The sequence below is a fragment of the Vipera berus genome, assembly GCF_964194415.1.
Source record: "Vipera berus genome assembly, chromosome: 6".
NCBI lineage: Eukaryota > Metazoa > Chordata > Lepidosauria > Squamata > Viperidae > Vipera > Vipera berus.
Window position 1 is genome coordinate 26,171,836 of NC_138208.1, and position 18,990 is coordinate 26,190,825.

General features: G+C 37.1%; 2 protein-coding genes across 4 annotated transcripts in view; both read right to left on the reverse strand.

Moving 5' to 3' along the window:
- LOC308670265 (uncharacterized protein) overlaps nucleotides 1-18,990 on the reverse strand; it is a 62,172-nt gene that overhangs the window by 18,160 nt on the left and 25,022 nt on the right. For 2 of the 3 annotated variants that reach the window (XM_081331682.1, XM_081331683.1), the window contains 2 exons: nucleotides 18,262-18,390; nucleotides 17,408-17,494 (listed from right to left, as the gene is read on the reverse strand). The exons of the other annotated variant lie outside the window; for it this stretch is intronic. In XM_081331682.1, coding sequence (XP_081187808.1) covers nucleotides 17,443-17,494; nucleotides 18,262-18,390 — 181 coding nt within the window. In that variant the 3' untranslated portion in view covers nucleotides 17,408-17,442. Of the gene's footprint in view, nucleotides 1-17,407; nucleotides 17,495-18,261; nucleotides 18,391-18,990 lie in introns of those variants that run through there. 3 annotated transcript variants of the gene reach the window in all.
- LOC308670391 (ankyrin repeat domain-containing protein 26-like) lies at nucleotides 2,572-11,851 on the reverse strand (the record flags this gene model as incomplete). Its single annotated transcript, XM_081331893.1, is given in 6 exon segments — nucleotides 2,572-2,636; nucleotides 2,639-2,899; nucleotides 2,902-3,466; nucleotides 5,645-5,673; nucleotides 5,676-5,790; nucleotides 11,750-11,851. Coding segments are annotated over 6 exon segments (1,137 nt in total).

The window sequence follows — 18,990 nt, forward strand, 5'->3', positions numbered from 1 at the left end:
CTTTCTCTTCTGTGGTGAATTTAAGCCATTAACATTCCAAGTTAGAAACTTTGTCACCATCCTTCGCGACCCGAAGCTTTTGGAGCGCTTCTTCCAAAATCACCTGGACTCTCTTAGGTCGCGCTCCTCCCACAGCTTCACTTTAAGTAAGTTTTGGAGGTGCCATCATGACTTTCTGCTGTTCTTGTTCTTGCTCTCGTCTCATTCGTCTCGAAGCAGCACGCGTCATCCTCTGGTCTCTGGCCTCCTCCGATGATACTGAAATTTGATCCACTCCTGTAGCTTTCTCTTCTATCTGCGTCATTCCTTCAGCACCTTGTAAATTCTCACTACATAATTGAGGCTCTCCCTCACCATTCTTCTTTGTAGATTCCAAAAGTGGTATGGGGACTGCTTTTAAAACATTACTATAGAAATCACGTGCCTGCAACACTGTAGTAAGACGATGTCTCATGCCTCCATGCATCACCACCATACCCACTGGTATCTCCCATCTAAACTTAATATCACGTCGTCTTAATTCTTGTGCCAAAAAGGCAAATTCCTTCCTTCTCCTTAGAATTCTTGGAGGGATCTCTTTCAAAATCAAAACTTCTTGCTCAGCAATTGCAAATTTAGTATTATAAAAGGCTTGAATAACCTCATTTCTAATTGCTCTCTTTGTAAAATAAACCACCACATCTCTGGGTAATTTTGTTTGTCTTGCAATCCACGAATTAACACGGAAAATTTTATCTATAACTTCCATAATTGCATCTGCTGGTCGCCCCAGCACACCTTCCAAAGCCTCAGAAACTATTTTCTTCAAATTTTCTTTAGGATCCTCTTTTAAGCCTCTGATTCTCACAGCAAACTCCATCTCATGGTACTGTACCAAGGTCAAATCACTATCAATTTTCTCCACCACATTTTCAGTCTCTGTCATTTTTGCATCTAACCTAATATTATTTTGGCTGAGATCTTCCACTCTCTCGTCCAAGCGTTCTATGCATACAGCCATGCCTTGAAATGCAAGTAAGATGTCTGCCCTAATTTCTGTTAACTTCTCATCCAGAAGCTCTGTAAGCTTTTCATCCATAAGCTCAGCTAATTGTTGCGATTGCTTTTTCATAGCCTCTTGCAACACATCCTGCAGGTCTTTTTTTTTATTGAAAAGTTTTAACATACAGTTTATCTTTAACAGTCCCCCCTCCCCCTCCCCTCTCCCTCCCTCCCTACCCCTCCCCCCCTCCCCCCCGACTTCCCAGAGCTAAATACAAGGTATAGAAAAGAAAAACAATCATAAACAACCATATACTAACAACCATAAACTCTAAAATCCATCACTCTCTAGCTTATACAGGATAATACAAATCTTAATGATATTAAATATATATAGAAAAGAAAAAAGAAAGGAAAAAAAGGAAATAAAGAAAGAAAAAGCGAAGGAAGACTTATTCAAATGCTACATGAAACTTCTTAACCCTATATTTGTTCTGGATGTACTCAACCCATTTTCTCCATTCCATAATATAACGTTCTTGCGAGTGATCTTTCAAGTAAGCCGAGATCTTTGCCATCTCTGCCAGGTCGGAAACCTTTAAAGTCCATTCTTCTATAGTCGGCAGTTCCTCTTTCTTCCAATACTGACCTATTAAAAGTCTTGCTGCCGTGATTAAATTCAACATCAACTTAGTGTCCACAACCGTAGCATCTGTAATTATTCCCAACAAGAAGAGATCCTGCAGGTCTTTAACTGTAAGAGTTGGTACAGGTGCAGGTGCAGGTGCAGAGGAAGGGGGCATTAAAGCTTGTAACGGAGACCGCTGCACCGGAGAAGCCCCCGCGCTTCTAGGAACTTTAGAGGATTTGGCAGCCATTTTCACCCACTATTGCCTGCTATGCACTTTCACTTTCAAACTCCACAAACTCCATTGAGTTAAAGATCATACATTCACTTTCACCTGGATCTCCTGTATCACTCTGCCTGCATCCAGGTTCTCAAAGGTTCTCTCTTGCTGGCAGGGATGGTTGCTGATGCCCTGCTCTGCTCCAAAAAACCCGGAGCAGAGGCGCCCTGCAGTCCGGAGCAAACTCAGGCTTCGGGGGGGCTCAATCCTTCAGCCGCCAAAACTTTTAGCACTGGCGGCCCCGGAGAGCTCTACCCCTACCTGAGCGCTCACCCCCTCCTCTTCTCCCGAGGAGGGGGCTTCCGAGCCGCCAAAACAGCTGATCGGCACTGTTTTCGGCGGCTCTACGGAGCCGGCGGGGCTGACAGCCAGAATGGCTGCCTGCGGCGACGCCTTACCACCCGGACGTCCATATATTTTTATGAGTTTGTGCGTGTATGTATATGTCTCTATGTTTATATATACTCAATATGCAAGTATAGTTTTCCTTCCTGACCAATATCATCCGAAGCAATGAACAACCATTTACTAGCAGGAAGGCAAATATAAATTATTTAAAATAAAGTCCATCATTACCATATTCAAATAATATAGTGTCTCTGAAGGAAAATCAAGCTTAGTTTAGAAATCTGTATCCTGAAAAATGATTGTATTTATGAAATTGACAGAACATAAATCATGCTTACCTCTCTATTTTCTCAGATTCATATTTAATGACTTGGTCCTTTAAATTATTACATTTTGTGATTCTTTATTTCTCTCTTCCATCATCTGAACTTGCTTTCCAATATCAGCTGTAAGTTTATTAAAAATATCACTGAATTTATCTTGAACATCAGTCACTGCTTTTTCTTTGATAATGCCTTTGTTCTGAAAATCTTCAAGTTGTTGTCGAAGTAAGAGATTTTCACTTTGGACCTGTGCTAAACGTTCTTGCATAGATTCCTGTTTTATTACAAATTTGCTTATTTGATCCTTTGCAACTTGTTGTGCATTTTCAAGTTCTTTTCCCGGAGATTGTGAGTTGCATGGTGAAGCTCATTTTCTAGACTATTAGCTTTACTTTCAGCTTTCCCTAACTGTTGAGACAAGCTACTGTTTGTTTCTCGTAGAGTACATACATCATGATTCAATTTGTCTTTTAAGTGGAGCCATTCATCCCTCTCTCGCTGAAGCAATCGTTCAAGATCACTTTTTGATACCTGACAACGATCAAGTTCCTGAAGAGCAGAACTCAAACGAGAGCGTAGTGAATCAAGTTCTATTTCCAATCTTTCTTTATTTTCCTTGATATGTTCCAATTTGGATGCTACCATTGCAACCTCAGTTTTTGATACAATTATTTGTCCATTGTATTGAAAAACTGTTTGAGTCAAAGTGTCTTCATTTAGTTTCAGTTCTTTTTTAAGTTCTTCATTTTTTTCTTTCAAACTTTCATTTTCTTCCAAATATTTGCTTTCATCCTCCTGATGCTGAATCCTGATGCGATCAAGTTCTAATTTTAATGCACCAAGTTCATCTTGGAGTATTTGATTTCTGTGTAATAATTCTTTTTCATGGTCATGATTATCAATCATCTGAATATTTAATAAGCAGAAGGATAACAAATAAATAAACTGATAGAATCCAGAGATATAAGCTACATTCTAGGAGATCAGACAAATTTATATTGGATAAAAATTATCAATAACAGGTAACACTCAGAATGTCTAAATATTACCTCCAAAATGGACACATTATGTCTCTCATGAGTTCCTAAAAGAAATGTTGTGGAAGGTGCTGCTACACACGCATCCTGCTTGTGGCTTTCTAACCCATTCATCAAACACTTTGGGAACAGAAATCTGGATAGTTTTTGTCTGAACAATAATTATTTTTCATTCTTATAGGGCATAACAGATGTGTCATTGTATGGCAACTATGTATTTTCTTTTCAAAATAGTATAGTCTTTTCAAATTTTCTTAATTTTGGTCTACCATAGAGATCAGTTAAAGAGAAAAAGTTTGTAGAATCCTCTCAATTCCTTAACCAAAATTTAATTAGAAATTACATTTATTAAGTTTATTTATAAACCACACTTCTAAAGCCATCCACCTCATAGTCTGTCTATAGAACTTGAGAGATAACTGAACTAACAAAAGTAAAAAACAAATTCCACACTGTGCCTTTTTCTTTAACAATTATGTAAAAATGTGTTCCTTGCAGATTATACTCACAAAGTTTTAAATACAGGTAATTCACAATTTATGACCATGCATTCAGCAATGGTATGATGTTACCCTGGTGCTAAATGAAAGGTCTGATAACTCATGACTGAATGCAGTGCCCTACATAATTGTAATCTGGGCACTTGACAAGCTATTCATAGAGGAAGCTGGCAGGGAAAGTTGTAAGCCATCACCACCTGCCAGGATGACTTTTGCTAATCTGTGAATGCTGGTTGAAAAAGATCCAGGCTAAAATCCAAGTAGGATTTTGAGCCACAGAGCAAAGAGGCTTCCAAAATCTCTCTACTTTCTGGCTGAAAATCCTGCTTGGATTTTGGCATGAAGGATTTTCAGTCCTAACTGAAAGAGACTTGCTTCTCTGCTTAAGGGCTGAAAATCCTCCATGCCAAAATACAAGCAGGATTTTCAGTCATGGAGGATTTTAAGCTCCAGAACGGAGAGGTTTCAGAAACCTTTCAATTCAGTGCTGAAAATCCAAGCGGCTTTGAGGTCCAAATTCCTGTCTCAATAGTCAATAGTCAAGGACTAAATGAATATTTTTTTAATTAGAAAATGACTAAAATGAACTGTAAGATAAGAAAAAGTCTCCTTTGGGACACTGAATTCCTAGTAAATTCATGGTGTCATCCATGAGTTATCTTTGCAGTAATGTGAAAAAATGTTTGCCACTTTTGTTTACTAAGATGTTTTACAATTTACTAATCTACACTATTGTTAATATTCCCTGAGAATCTCCCATACAAAGATTCATCAAATTTGACTCAGTTTGTGTTCCAAGATTAAACAAATTCAACCATCTCTTCTATCTAATGAGGCCAAAAAAGGAATAGCTACTCTCTTAAATAATTGAAAAATATTTTTCTTAAAAATATTGTTTTCTAAATTACATCATCATTAAAAAAGCTAAAGGAAGATTTTATGTCCGAACAAATAATTAATTTGAAACACTAGTTACTAATGCTGATTCTTCCTGAATCACAGGTTTTAAATATACACAATAATTTAAGATTTAATTACTGATTTATAAAATTATGTCCTTCTTACTTAAGATATTGAAGATAATTTACCATTTTCCCTGTTCCATACTTGCATGCAAATATATAAATATAAGGGTAAAATCCCTAAATAATTATCAATTAATAGAAGCTATCAATAATGCAGTCCTATCTCTCTTAGGGTCCATACATTTTGTGGTGAAAAAATTATGGGCCTTCATAAAAGTCAATAAATTGGAAGGATCACATACGTCAAGCAGTAAGATGCTCCAGAGTATGGAACAGGCACTTTGAAGGCCTCCAACCTCTTCCCCTCACATAGAATGACAACCCTTAGCATCTGTTCCCTGGACATACAAACAGGATGGGTTGAAACTGACAGAGAATTAATTCCATCCTATGCAATATCTAGCAGCTAAACCACACATCGAACTTTACAGATAATGATCAGAATTTTGATTTGTAGTCACTGAAACTGAAAACATTTGATATGCAGTTCTATATTTTTAAAATATTTGGCAAAGTGGATACCTCTGAGTGTTTGGTTGCTACTTTTTTGATTCTTCTTCCAATTCCTTCTGCCTCCAGAAATGAGTATTTAAAATATCTTCTTGTATGGCTCTGGCATTTTGTTCTTGACAAAGTTGTCTCTGTGTTTCATTACGTTCTTCCTCAACCTATAAAATGTCAGTCTTATAGTAAACTAACAAACTGGCCAGTTTGTTATGGTATATATTTTCATGGACTAGAAACCATTTAATTAAATTCACAGCTTATGCTGATCTGACATATTGTGCCTGTGTGTACAGTCACAAATATAAGGAATTGAAGTTGTATTAAATCAGAGGATACAATATATGTAATATAGATACTGACAATTGAGCAACTAAATAAAAAGATCCCTAACACTAATAGTTAAACATATGTAGAATAATTACTAAGAATATTAGAAACTGTTAATAAACAGTCATTTTGCAAAATGTTAGTCATTATCTGCAGCTTAAGAAAATATGGATTTCTCTTTAGACCTGGTGCTGCTTTATACATGTTCCTTATGAACAGACAGTTTTCTTAACCATCGAAGTAATTGAGAAAATATTTATTCATGCTAAAAATTTGGGTAAAACTAAGTAATTGAGTAACTGATAAGGACTATTACATTTTCTGAAATATGTTTCAATTTATGTAGCATTTAGAAGAAAAAACACAATCTTGTGCGATTCTTTTCAGAAGCAGATCAAAATGTTTATATAATGGGTGAGTACTAATTTGTAACAAACTCAGAAGTATGCAATTCAGTTATATGAATGTTATTTTTTCCACGTAATTTTCCTCGTACCTGGTCACCACCCTAATATTGTGGCCTACCCAGTGCCCCAGTTCCCAAAGTCCAGTACCTCGCATAGCAGTCAATGACATCCTTCCCAGGGAGAAGCCAGGAACAGTGAGGCACTTCGGGTCTATTAGTTCTGAGAGCCATCAGGGTACCCAGTAACCATCTCCCCCACTCACCTTACAAATGTTCACACACATACACAAACACATGCGGAGTAACACCAACAGGGACCCACCACCACTACCACTCTCACCCAGTTTCCTTCTCATTCACCCAACCCAATCAGCCCCCTCATCAGGAACCCAACTCAAGGGAGGAACTCACCTTAGGAATTTCATGATGTAGTTGCTTTTAAAGACAGATTAATGAATTCAATAGGCAATTGATAATTATATCATATTTCAAAATATGACAGAATGGGTATGGGGTGATAATAAGTCCCATAATCCCATTCTGGCTTAATTTGTCCTACTTTTAGCTCTTCTAATGTTTCTCTTAAATAAAACTTGTAATTCTCAACAGTATTATATTTTTGCCACATACTAAGCAAACCACAAAAGCCTCTTATCTTACTATCATGGTTATATCATGATAGTAAGTTATACATGGTGTAAGTCCCTAACTAGGTCATATTGGATCTATCAAACAGAATATCTTCCAGAATAAGAGTTTCAATGAGAATACAGTATTATTATAGAACGGGTATCATAGAGCAGCTGGGATAAAAAGAGGAATATTTTCTTTACTAGTCATATGCTTTGGCTGATTAAATCTCTGCACTGGTTGTCCCAAGGTGCTAAGAAAACTTTCAACAAAAGGTTCACTTTTGTTCTGGGAACATTCTGCCATATCCCTGATGTATCCATCCAGGATGCTTGATTGTATGCTTTTATTTATTCTATTCTAAGCCTTACTGACAAATTGAACACCTGACATCACCTGACCTTGATGGCATTCACCCAAGAATTATTAAGGACCTTAATACTGAGACTGTAGACCTTCTAACTAAAATTTGCAACCTATCTCTATACTTAGCCTTTGCTCCTTGAAAACTGGAAGGTGGCCAACATAACTCCATTTTTTTAAGAATGGCTCATTCAGGAAATTATAAGCCTGTCATCTTAACATCTGTTCTGTTAGTGGAAGCTACTATTAAAGATAAAATTAGCAAGCACTGTTGACACAGGCTTTGCTCAAGGATCACTAAGGAAAGGTTTTATCTTCTAAAGTTTTTTTAAAGATGTTAATACAAATATTGATAAGACTGAGACAGCAATATTATTTAGTTTATTATTTAAAAAAACCTTTGATAAAATCTGTCATCAAAGTTTTCTCAGCAAGCTTAACAGGCATGGAATATAAAGGACAATCTTTTTTTGGATAACAACTGGGTAAAGAATAGGAAATAATAATAGGAGTAAATGGACATTTCTCACAATGGATGGATATAACTAACAGCACTTCCCAGGGTTCTGTCATAGGACTGGTGCTTTTTAAAATATTTAACATACTTATAAATAATCTGGAAATGGATGTGACTAGTGGAACAGCAAAATTTGCTGTTTAGAATGATAAAAACAATAATGGGCTGTAAAAAGGTTCAAACAATTATCTGCACATCAGGAAACTGGGGACTGAGCCGCCAATTAGCAGTTATCATTCAACACGAATGATAAAGAAAAGAGATCCTGAAGTAATTGAAAACATTTCATTATAGTTGTTGACACAAGTATATCTCTTGTAAAAAAGGCCACACCATGCTGTGAATAAGAAATAACACTGAAAGAGTGATGCCAATATAACATTCTTGTGTAAATCAATTATGCAATCACAGCTGGAATACTGCGTGCAGTTCTGGCTGCTGCACCTCAAAACAGATAATAGTGGACAAGAAAAGGTTCAAATAAGGGGAACTAAGATGATCACAACAGCTTTCCTATGCGGAAAGGCTGTAATGGGACTTTTTAGTCTACAAAGTAGACAAAGGAGAAGAGATGCGATTGAATTGTTTAAAATTACACATAATGTGGAATAAAGTGGACAAGGAGAAGCTAATTTCCGCTTCCCAAAGTACTAGAAACAGAGATTATCCAATGAACCTGAAAAGATCAGGACAAATAAAAGAAAATACTATTTTTACACAACAGAGAATTAAACTTAGTAATTTGCAGCCATATGATAGGTGCCAGCTACCAGACTGACTTGCTTCAAAAAACAGGCTGGACCAATTCATGGAAGCCATGGTGATCGATGGTTATTACCCTTGACAGCAGTCTAACTACCTCTGAAGTCAACAGATGGGAGATTACAGGGCTTCCTTGTGCAACTGGTTGGCCAGCAGATTGCTGGGCCACTGTTAAACTTTATGAGAAAAAGAAAGATATAGATAAAAAGCAGCTATTAGCAAAAATTATCATGGGACAGAATGTCTGAGAGCTGTCACAAAGTACAGAGATTAATAGAAAAATGTCTTTCAAAATAAAAAAGGCAGCTCATCATAGAAGATAGAAGTTACTGCTACCTGCAATTTAAAAAAAGCTTATCCTAAATTGTGTTTTTGTATGTGTATATTTTTATATTTAACTGATTTTTCTAAAATTTCAACAATATTTATTCAAGTATAAAATACTAAAATAAATTGGGGACCTTTTTGAAAATCACATTAGAGTAGTTTTTGTTTAACAATGGCAATTGGGACCAGAATTGCCATTGCTGAGCGATGCAGTCATAAATATGACATTACATGACCATGCCTCTTAGTGACAGAAGTTCCACCAATCCTGGCTGCTGCTGTTAAATGGGTCATTAAGCAAGGATTTCTTGCTGACTTCCCCAATGGCTTTGCTTGGGAGAAGCCAACAGGAAAAGCTGAAAATCATGGTTACATAACTGTAGGTTGCTGTAGGTTACATCATAATTGTAAAACAGGTGGTGAATGTCTTGATGATTATCACATCATTGTGGAGATGCTGCAACAACTGGAACTCTGAGGACTGGTCATAACCACCACTCAATGCTACTGCAAATTTAAATGGTCGCTAAACAAGAGGTCATTAAATGAGAGCTACCTGTATAAGTCAATTTATATTAGAAAGAAAGAAAAAAGTGCAAAACTCTTAACTACAAAACGTATTTCTGTCGATTGATGAGAGTACCAAGCAGTATTTCAAGTGTAAACTACTTAAGGACTTTCACAAAATTTCACCGTCTTCATCATCCCCCCTTTTTTTTTTTGCTCCCTATTAACAGGGTAGCGATAAAAGTGCTGCTACCTTAGAGAGGATATTAAATGTTCTCAGGCATTGCCAGTTTACATTCGTTCTATTAATTGCTAACACTTATACTGCTTGGTTTTTTTGCTGATGAGCAAAGGACTTACCAGATAGGCACTATTCTTCTATAAAGGACAGCCCTGGTCTTTCTGGGAAGCATGCTTTTCTAGAAGCTTTAAAAGGTGTATTAATATTTATTTTAAAATGTTAGTTATTCGAAAACTTGAACCATGTTTCAGATGGTTTGTTAGTGTTTTTAACTCCATTTCTTTGTTTCTCAGCATCAATTCAAGCTGTTGTTTTTCTTCCATCTGAGTACAGTACTGCTCATCTTTCTTCCTTAACTGCTCTTGATTTTTCTCATGTAGCATTACAGCACCCTTTCTTGTTTCTTCCTCTTGTTTCAGACAAAATCTGGAATACATGAGTAAGCATTTAAAATAGATTTGTTCAATAAATATATGAAAAGCAAAGAAACGTAAGTGTAAAATGGAACTAGCATTGCTTATTTGCTCTGGCTCCAGAATCTACACTGAATTAACAAGTTTGCGCGCGCGCACACACACACACACAGAGAGAGAGAGAGAGAGAGAGAGAGAGAGAGAGAGAGAGAGAGAGAGAGAGAGAGAGAGAGAGAGAGAGAGAACATCATGAATGTAAAATTAGAGATTGTACAATTTGGCCAAAGTAGTGAAGTGAAAATATGACAAACTGAAGTTTTAGAAATTGAAGACAACAGTTATATTGAAGACTTCTAGTCTTCAGTTCTTTATACAACTGAAATTGCTGGGTTTAGCAGCTAAAAGCCAAGTTTCTTTAACCATATTTATTGAAGGGAAATTATGTTACAACAGTCTTGACATCTGGCTATGTATAGTTTAGCATCCAATTTACCCCTAATTTTGGGGGGTATAGATGTGTTGATCTGCTCGTTAACCATGCACTGTTAGGTTTTCCTGAAAAAGGAAGAATTCTGGGCTTATTTACAAGAGCTTTTTTCTCAGGCTATAAGAAGTCTACTATGCTAGTTATACATATAAAATATGTAACACTTGAAAAAACTTCAAAGTCTGATTATTAAAAAAATAATTTAAATATTGAGAATCAAATATTTTAATCTGTCATTTAATTTCCAACGGATACATTTCTCATTAAAATTTTGAACTTTCTTTTTATTCCAGACAATATTGCATGGTTTAACAACCAAACAGAAATTAAGAGCCACCTTGTGGCGAGTTGGGCAGCAAAAAAGCTTAATAAATAATAAAAAATAAATGATTCAAGTTTGGGGAAATTATACCAAAATCAACTGTTTATTTAAAAGTTCTTACTTCAGATTGGTGATTTCACTTTCATATTGTACTTTTTGATGATCCAATATAGATTTCATCTCTCTCAAGTCCTCCAGATTTTTTTGCCATTCATTTCTCTGTTTTTCAGGTTTTTTTACTTTTTCAAGCAATTGAGTATAACGTCCCTTCTCATGTTCAATTAGTCGTTCATATCCATGAAATATATTCTGAACTTTCAAGAGACTTACAGAATCTGTTTTGGGGGAAAAAACACGTGTTAACATTGTTCATCCAAAATGATATTTGATTAAAAAGAATGACACACACTATCCTCTGCAAAAATACTCAGATGTTTTCCTTAATTGCAGCTAAGAAATAATCAATGGCTCAATCACAAAGAAAGAAGCAGGATCCAATTACTTTTTAAAAATACATGGACAAGTTTACTTAGCTTTAGGATAAACATACCGTACTAAAAATGTGGATTATGATCGCTGGGGGGAATCCTGAGCAAATTTTGAGGTGGAGTGTCACAAATGTTGGGGGTTGAAACGAATGGGACATGAAGAACAAAAGGTTTGAAGAGCTCCAACTCCTGCAGAAGGCAAGAAGGAAGTAACTTATGGCTGACAGGGAGATGATCAGGCATTGATAATAGGGTCACCTCACAGCCAGAAAAAAGCAAGCAAAACACCAACTTTATCACCCCTTATAGACCATAGTAGAAACATTATACTTGCTTGGTCACTTCTGCTGTCCCAACGACAGCAGAAGCATAATATAGACCTTCCTCAGAAATCATCATATACTCATTCTCAATTTCACTGAAGAGACACATGCATGAGACATAGGAAGCATCCCCCTCATTCCTTGTTGTTAAGGCTTCTCTTTTTCCACCTCCACTACTCTCCTGGTCTCTCTATCTCGGTAAATAGTCAAACTGAGACTTCTTCAGTTATTCTGGAGGATCACAAAGTTGAGAAAGCCATCTTTTTACAATAGCAAAGGGTATCCAAATCCTGTTTCAGGAATTCCTTGGAACCCAAGGGCATAGAAAAGCTATCCAAAAAAGTCATAGCATGGTCAATTCCAGAAGATCTGTTAGGTCACCATTCTCAAAATTAGTAAAAGGGCTGGGCCAACCAGATAGCCTAGGATGAAAACAAGCTCCGTATTCTAACTTCCAGAGTTGCTTATCTTCTTTGGGCCATTTTCCTTCTTGTGTAAGCATTTGAATGTGTAAGTATTTGTAATCAATAAAGTATAACTGAGGAAACAATGTGGTTTCACTTTTTTAATATATGTTTTGTATTACAACTTAATGAAACACACACACACACACACAAATATCTATCCATATTAATAATTTTTGAAACTCAAGCAGAGTATATTAGCTGACTTTGTTCTTTAAGTTAAATTACTTATATTACATTGCAGTAATGTAATGATTGTAATTATATCACAACATAATCCTTATATTTATCTACAAAGGAAGGAAAAAGCCAGTAACAGCAAAAGATTTTCTCCAAAACTCATTAGCAAGCTGGCAAACTGGGGCAAATTGGCAACTGGATCACTGTATTTGTGACCTTGTCAGATAATATAACAATATTCTTCCAGGTGAAGTGCTCGTAGTAATGCAGAGAACTGACACTGCCAGAATACCTAACACAAACCCTACTTCCTCCATTTCAAAGGGATTCATTTTTCAGATGTACTACTGATGGTGCTGTCTTTCCTCCAGCAGGACTGAGATTAGGGGTAAGGAATATTATACAGAATAAGTTTCTGTAAAACCTCTCTTGTCAGCCACCAACTAGAGAAAGGGCAAGATACACAAAATTTTATTTGTGCCAGTTGAGGCTTTACAAAATTGTGATCTTAATACAAATTGTTTTGCTTCAGACAAAGCCAAACTTCTTTTGGACCATGTAATTTTGAGGCAAATCTGGCATTTTGTGGAAGTATATCTTGTCAGGGAATTCCAGAATGTTTGTTCTCATATTAATGCCTTCTGGACGTCCCACTGATTAGGACAGCAGCCCTGATTATATTTTTAATACAGACTTAAAAAATAATCAGTTCCCTAATGCTTTGCCTTATTGTCTGCTATATTAATTGCTATTGGGAATTAGTTTCCAAATTACAACATAATCCCACTCATGTTATCCATTAATTTGTTAAAAACATTCTTAAAGTATAGCTATGTTATCTTTTGTGAGCATGTGTGAACACATACGTACCTCTAAAATTGACTGCAGCGTTTGAAAACATGAATCTTCAGCTCACACTAAATCAAAGCCTGCTCAACTCATGTCCTAAATCAGAATTATTAATGACCTCTTATTAACTAATGTAAGGGACGCGGTGGCTCAGTGGGTTAGGACGCTGAGCTTGTCGATCAGAAGGTTGGCAGTTTGGCGGGTCGAATCCCGAGTGCCGCGTAACAGAGTGAGCACCTGTTACTCGTCCCAGCTTCTGCCAACCTAGCAGTTCGAAAGCACGTAAAAATGCAAGTAGAAAAATAGGGACCACTACTGTGGGAAGGTAACAGCGTTCCACGCGCCTTTGGCGTCTAGTCATGCTGGCCACATGACCACGGAGACGTCCTTGGACAAGCGCTGGCTCTTCGGCTTTGAAACGGAGATGAGCACCAGCTCCTAGAGTTGGAAACAACTAGCACGCATGTGCGGGGGAACCTTTACCTTTACTATTAACTAATGTGGAAAAACACAAAATGTGGTAACTTTTAAAAGCTGGCATGAAGAGATTAAAGATTATTCAATTTTAGAGATGTATGGGAATTGTAAATTCAACTACCAAATATCAAATAATATTTAAATAAGGCATCTGTTCTTAGCATTTTAATACTTTATTATTTAATGACTTTAGATACTACAGATAAGTTCTTGCTTTTGGTTTTAATTAATCTGCTAAAACTGATGAAGATAAATTCAAGAGTTTTTTAACTAGTTCTTTAAATCTTTTAAAAAGGGGAATCACTATTGACATAATTAGATGGTAGTAGATAAATTATGTGACTAGAAGATATACCTGTAAACCACATAACTCCCCTACTGCTTTTAAAAGAAAAGGAAAACCTACTATTATTTCCAATATCCTCTTTGATATGGAGATACTCAGTCATCCAAATCATACTTGTCCCAAAGGTGCTTTTTCAAGAGGCAACTGGACTTTCTTGTTTTTATTTTGATAGTTGAAAAATATTTATTTTTGCTTCTGAAAATGCTAATACTCAGTGCAACGGTAGTCTAAATGAACTTTCAAATTCTAAAATAGACTCTACAACACCTATTATTTTCAACCAGTACAGCCAATAGTCACACTGGCTGAGAATGCTGGGATTTTTATTTGATTAGTTGACTCTTTTTCATTATATATCTGGAAGGTGAGACAAAAACCTTGATAAATCTTGATAAAAAGCAGCTATCCAAGAAACACTTATCTATTTTGTATTCATAAGAAAACATTTATGCTTGACAATAACAAATTTGCTCACCTTTACAATCTAAACTAAGTTCTTCTATCAGCACTATAGCTTCCTTGTAAATGGAAGAAAGTGACTCAATATCCTCTGCAGTTGACTCTGAAGATGGAGTTAAGTCATCCAGATCATTAGTAATACTCAATGTTCTATAAAGCTATAAATGAAACAAGTAGAATTAAACATAATTATATTTTAAATCAAAATGTCCTTCATTTCTCTTTTATTAACTTTTAATACTACTAGGAAAATTTTACAAATGGTAATTGGCTTAATTAGATGCCACATCAAATCATGATTTTCAGATAGCTAACAAAATAGTATTTCTAAAATTTTACAAATGTTAATTGGCTTAATTGGATGCCACATCAAATCATGATTTTCAGATAGCTAACAAAATAGTATTTCTAATAAATCCACGTAATATTAACAGTCATAACTACCCCTATATTATAACCAGGAGACATAAACCCATCAATATCTGTCTGCATAAAGGACTATACTTTTAACTGTAAATTATTATTATTTAAATCATTTATACTGAAGTATAAAAAGCTATTGTATTGCTTTCTGTGGAAGCTTCCATATTTAAGTTATATTCTTTTGCATTCTAAATTGTGTTTGATGAATCTGCCTTGTCAGTTGCAGAGCTTCCCCAAGGAACCAATTTCTGTTAAAGCCTCAATGACCTATAGTTCTTTATTTCTACATAATTATTGTCAAAATATGTTCTCTAATTCTATAGCTTGCTCTGATTCCAACTTTTAATTTAAATCTGTGAGCAGCCACATGTAGGGAAATAAACAATTATTCCTGCTTTTTAAAATCTTTCATTTCTTCCCTCAAAATTTTATGCTTCTTCATTCTTTATTAACTGCTTACATTCAATGATATATAAACACAATAAGATTGCATACAATGCTCAAAAGAATTCTGTCCAAGGCTTAGGAATATAGCAAAGAAAATATGCTACATTCAATCCTGGACCACAGCTAGCAATTTTGGTATCACTATTACAAGAAATCAATAGATGGTATTGACGATGATACCTAAATTTAAAGCAGGAGACATATATGAATATTACATGTTCTGGGGGTACCTATTTTTATCTGAAGACAAGGTGATGGAGACAATATCACTCTGATTGATCAGGGAAGAGAAATAACTCTCTTTTTAAAAATAATATTTAAGCTGCAACTGTATTCCTTAATTCTGTTCACTTCTGTACTATAATTGTATATTATAATTTTTTAAATCAATTCTGGTATTAATTATATTGCACCTTGGTTTTGTGAATCAGTCTGACAATCTCTGTTACAGATATTTACCAATAAATATTAGGAATGAGGCAGAGATTGTGGTGGAGAGTTTAGAGGGATAAAGTTGGCTTATTTTAAAAAAACTAGTGAAAATTTATTCAAAAGTCTATTTGTAGACTTTTTAGTACTTGTGACAGTGGAGATACAACATCTTACTGATCTTCATTTTGTAGTTAATCAAACTATACATTCCATAGTTTTGGTAAGTAGTTGATAAGAATACCGAGAACTCACGATTTATCTGTCTTACCAAAGCATTGCTAAAAATCAAATCTAAATTGACCTACTATGCTTTTCACTTAAAAGCTTTAAAAATATGAGTATAGTTCAGGGGTCGGCAACCTAAAAAAGTAAAAGAGCCACCGGGAACCGGTTCCATCACAAATTAAAAAAACTGGGAGCCGCGTGCGTGTGTCCATGCACGCGCACGCGCAAAAAACGTTTTGCGCATGCACAAAACGGTTTTTTGCGCATGCGCGGACGCACGCGGTCGCCATTTTTTTTAAAAAAAGTCAGATGGAACCGGTTCCCGGTTGCCCGACGGCGACGGCCCGTCTGCAAAGCTGCCGCTTTCGGCAGCTTTGCAGACGGGCCGCGGCAGCTTCATCAAAGAGCGACGCCGCGGCCCGTTCGCGCGGAGGTACGCGCGCACCTCTCCAAAGGTTTGGGGAGGTGCGCGCGCAGCTCCGCCCATTCGGGGAGGTGCGCGCGCACCTCTCGGAATGGGCCGCGGCGTCGCTCTTTGAGGAAGCTGCCGTGGCCCATCTGCAAAGCTGCCGCTTTCGGCAGCTTTGCAGACAGGCCGCGGCAGCTTCCTCAAAGAACGACGCCGCGGCCCGTTCGCGCGGAGGTACGCGCGCACCTCTCCAAAGGTTTGGGGAGGTGCGAGCGCAGCTCCGCCCATTCGGGGAGGTGCGCGCGCACCTCTCGGAACGGGCCGCGGCGTCGCTCTTTCAGGAAGCTGCCGTGGCCCATCTGCAAAGCTGCCGCTTTCGGTAGCTTTGCAGACGGGCCGCGGCAGCTTCCTCAAAGAACGACGCCGCGGCCCGTTCGCGCGGAGGTACGCGCGCACCTCTCCAAAGGTTTGGGGAGGTGCGCGCGCAGCTCCCCCCATTCGGGGAGGTGCGCGCGCACCTCTCGGAACGGGCCGCGGCGTCGCTCTTTCAGGAAGCTGCCGTGGCCCATCTGCAAAGCTGCCGCTTTCGGCAGCTTTGCAGACGGGCCGCGGCAGCTTCCTCAAAGAACGCCGCCGCGGCCCGTTCGCGCGGAGGTACGCGCGCACCTCTCCAAACGGGCGGTGCCACTCTCCATTTGGAGAGGTGCGCGCGCACCACTGCCCGTTCGAAGAGGTGCGCGCGCACCGGGCGGCTGGGAGCCGACCCGTGCTATGTTGATGGCAACATTTTGCAAGCTTGTTTTATCCTACCTTATTTTTTTCCACTCACAGATTTGGCTGGATATCTGAAAATAAGTATAAAAACTATATTAAAATTTTAATGTATTTTTATCCTGAAATTCTGAAAATGTAGGTCTGCTAATCCTACCTAGACCATCCATTCTGAATCTAATGAGCTTAACAGGGCAGCAGAAGTGCAGCCTAGAGATCTATGAATTTCTATGGATCTTCCCACTATCAAGCAGACTTCCAGCATGATTCCTTTAAAACAGTTTGGTCAGTTTCGTCTATAATAATAATAATAATAATAATAATAATAATAATAATAATAATAATAATAATAATAATAATAATAATAATAATAATAATAATAATAATAATCATTATTATCATTATTATTATTATTATTATTATTATTATTATTATTATTATTATTATTATTATTATTATTTAATTTGTATACCGCCCTTCTCCCGAAGGACTCAGGGCGGTGAACAGGGCAATACATAATAAAAAACAGGATACAAAAATTAAAAAGTGATTAAACAACTATGCCTGTAGTAATTAATACATATTAAAAGTTAAAACTAATTATAAAAAAACCCAACCCCATCCCGTCAGACCAGGCCAGCTTGTTCAAAAAAGAAGGTTTTGAGATCGCGCCGGAAGGAGCGAAGGTCGGGGGCCATCCGGAGCTCGACCGGTAAGCGGTTCCATAGGTCTGGCGCACCCACAGAGAACGCTCTCCCCCTGGGGGCCACCAATCGGCATTCTTTGATCGGAGGCACCCTGAGGAGGCCCTCTCTGTGGGAGCGCACTGGACACTTGCAGCTTATGATGATGTGTAGGCTTCCTTTAGGTTCAAAAAGTTGATTTGTAAGTTTGGAAGCATAGCTACTGTACAGGGGCACTGAGGATGCACCTCAAGGGTGCATTCTTATATAATTTTAATATGTTTTGGAAGTATCACAGGCCTAATTCCAAATGAGACAGAATTTTACCTTTATTCTAAAAAAAGATACCCATACCTTTCTTCAAGAGATGCTTCACTCAGACTGCTCTCATCTTGTGGCTGATGTAGATTATTAGAAAGCTGTTGACTGACCTTCTGTTTAGAATTCCGCCTTTTATTTTCACTTTTTCTTGTAGCTTTTAAACTGGAGGATTTTTTTCAAAATAATAATAATAATAATTAAACACTATATTTAAAGATAATTTTATTTACAAAAAGTTAAAATATAAAATATAAATATAAAATATAAAAATGAAGACATATAACTAAGAATCAAAGAATGGCAAAAGTTTCTAATCTCTGACCGCATACTGGATTTAGGAATCAAAGTTCTACTGAATAAAGTGTTAATTGTATCAGTGTAATAACATATAGGTGTACGCATCTGGGGAAAATCTGAAATGAAGCCCCAAAGCATCTATCATAATGCTTCTCATTGAATCAAAGGAATTTTGGTCCTCACTTGTGTCTAAACTGAAATACTTCTGTATCAATACATGAATACCATATATAAAATCAAGTTAAGAGTCCTGAAGGGCAGATAACAATTATTATTTCATTATTAGATTTTTACCCCATTTATATACATTTAATACTCAAGGCAGCAAGCATACCTAATATTCCTGCCTCCTATTTTCCCCATAACAGCAACCCTGTGAAGTGGATTAAACTGAGAAAGAATAACTGGCCCACAGTCACCAAATTGACTTTCATTGCCTAAAGGAGGCATGGAACTCACAGTCTC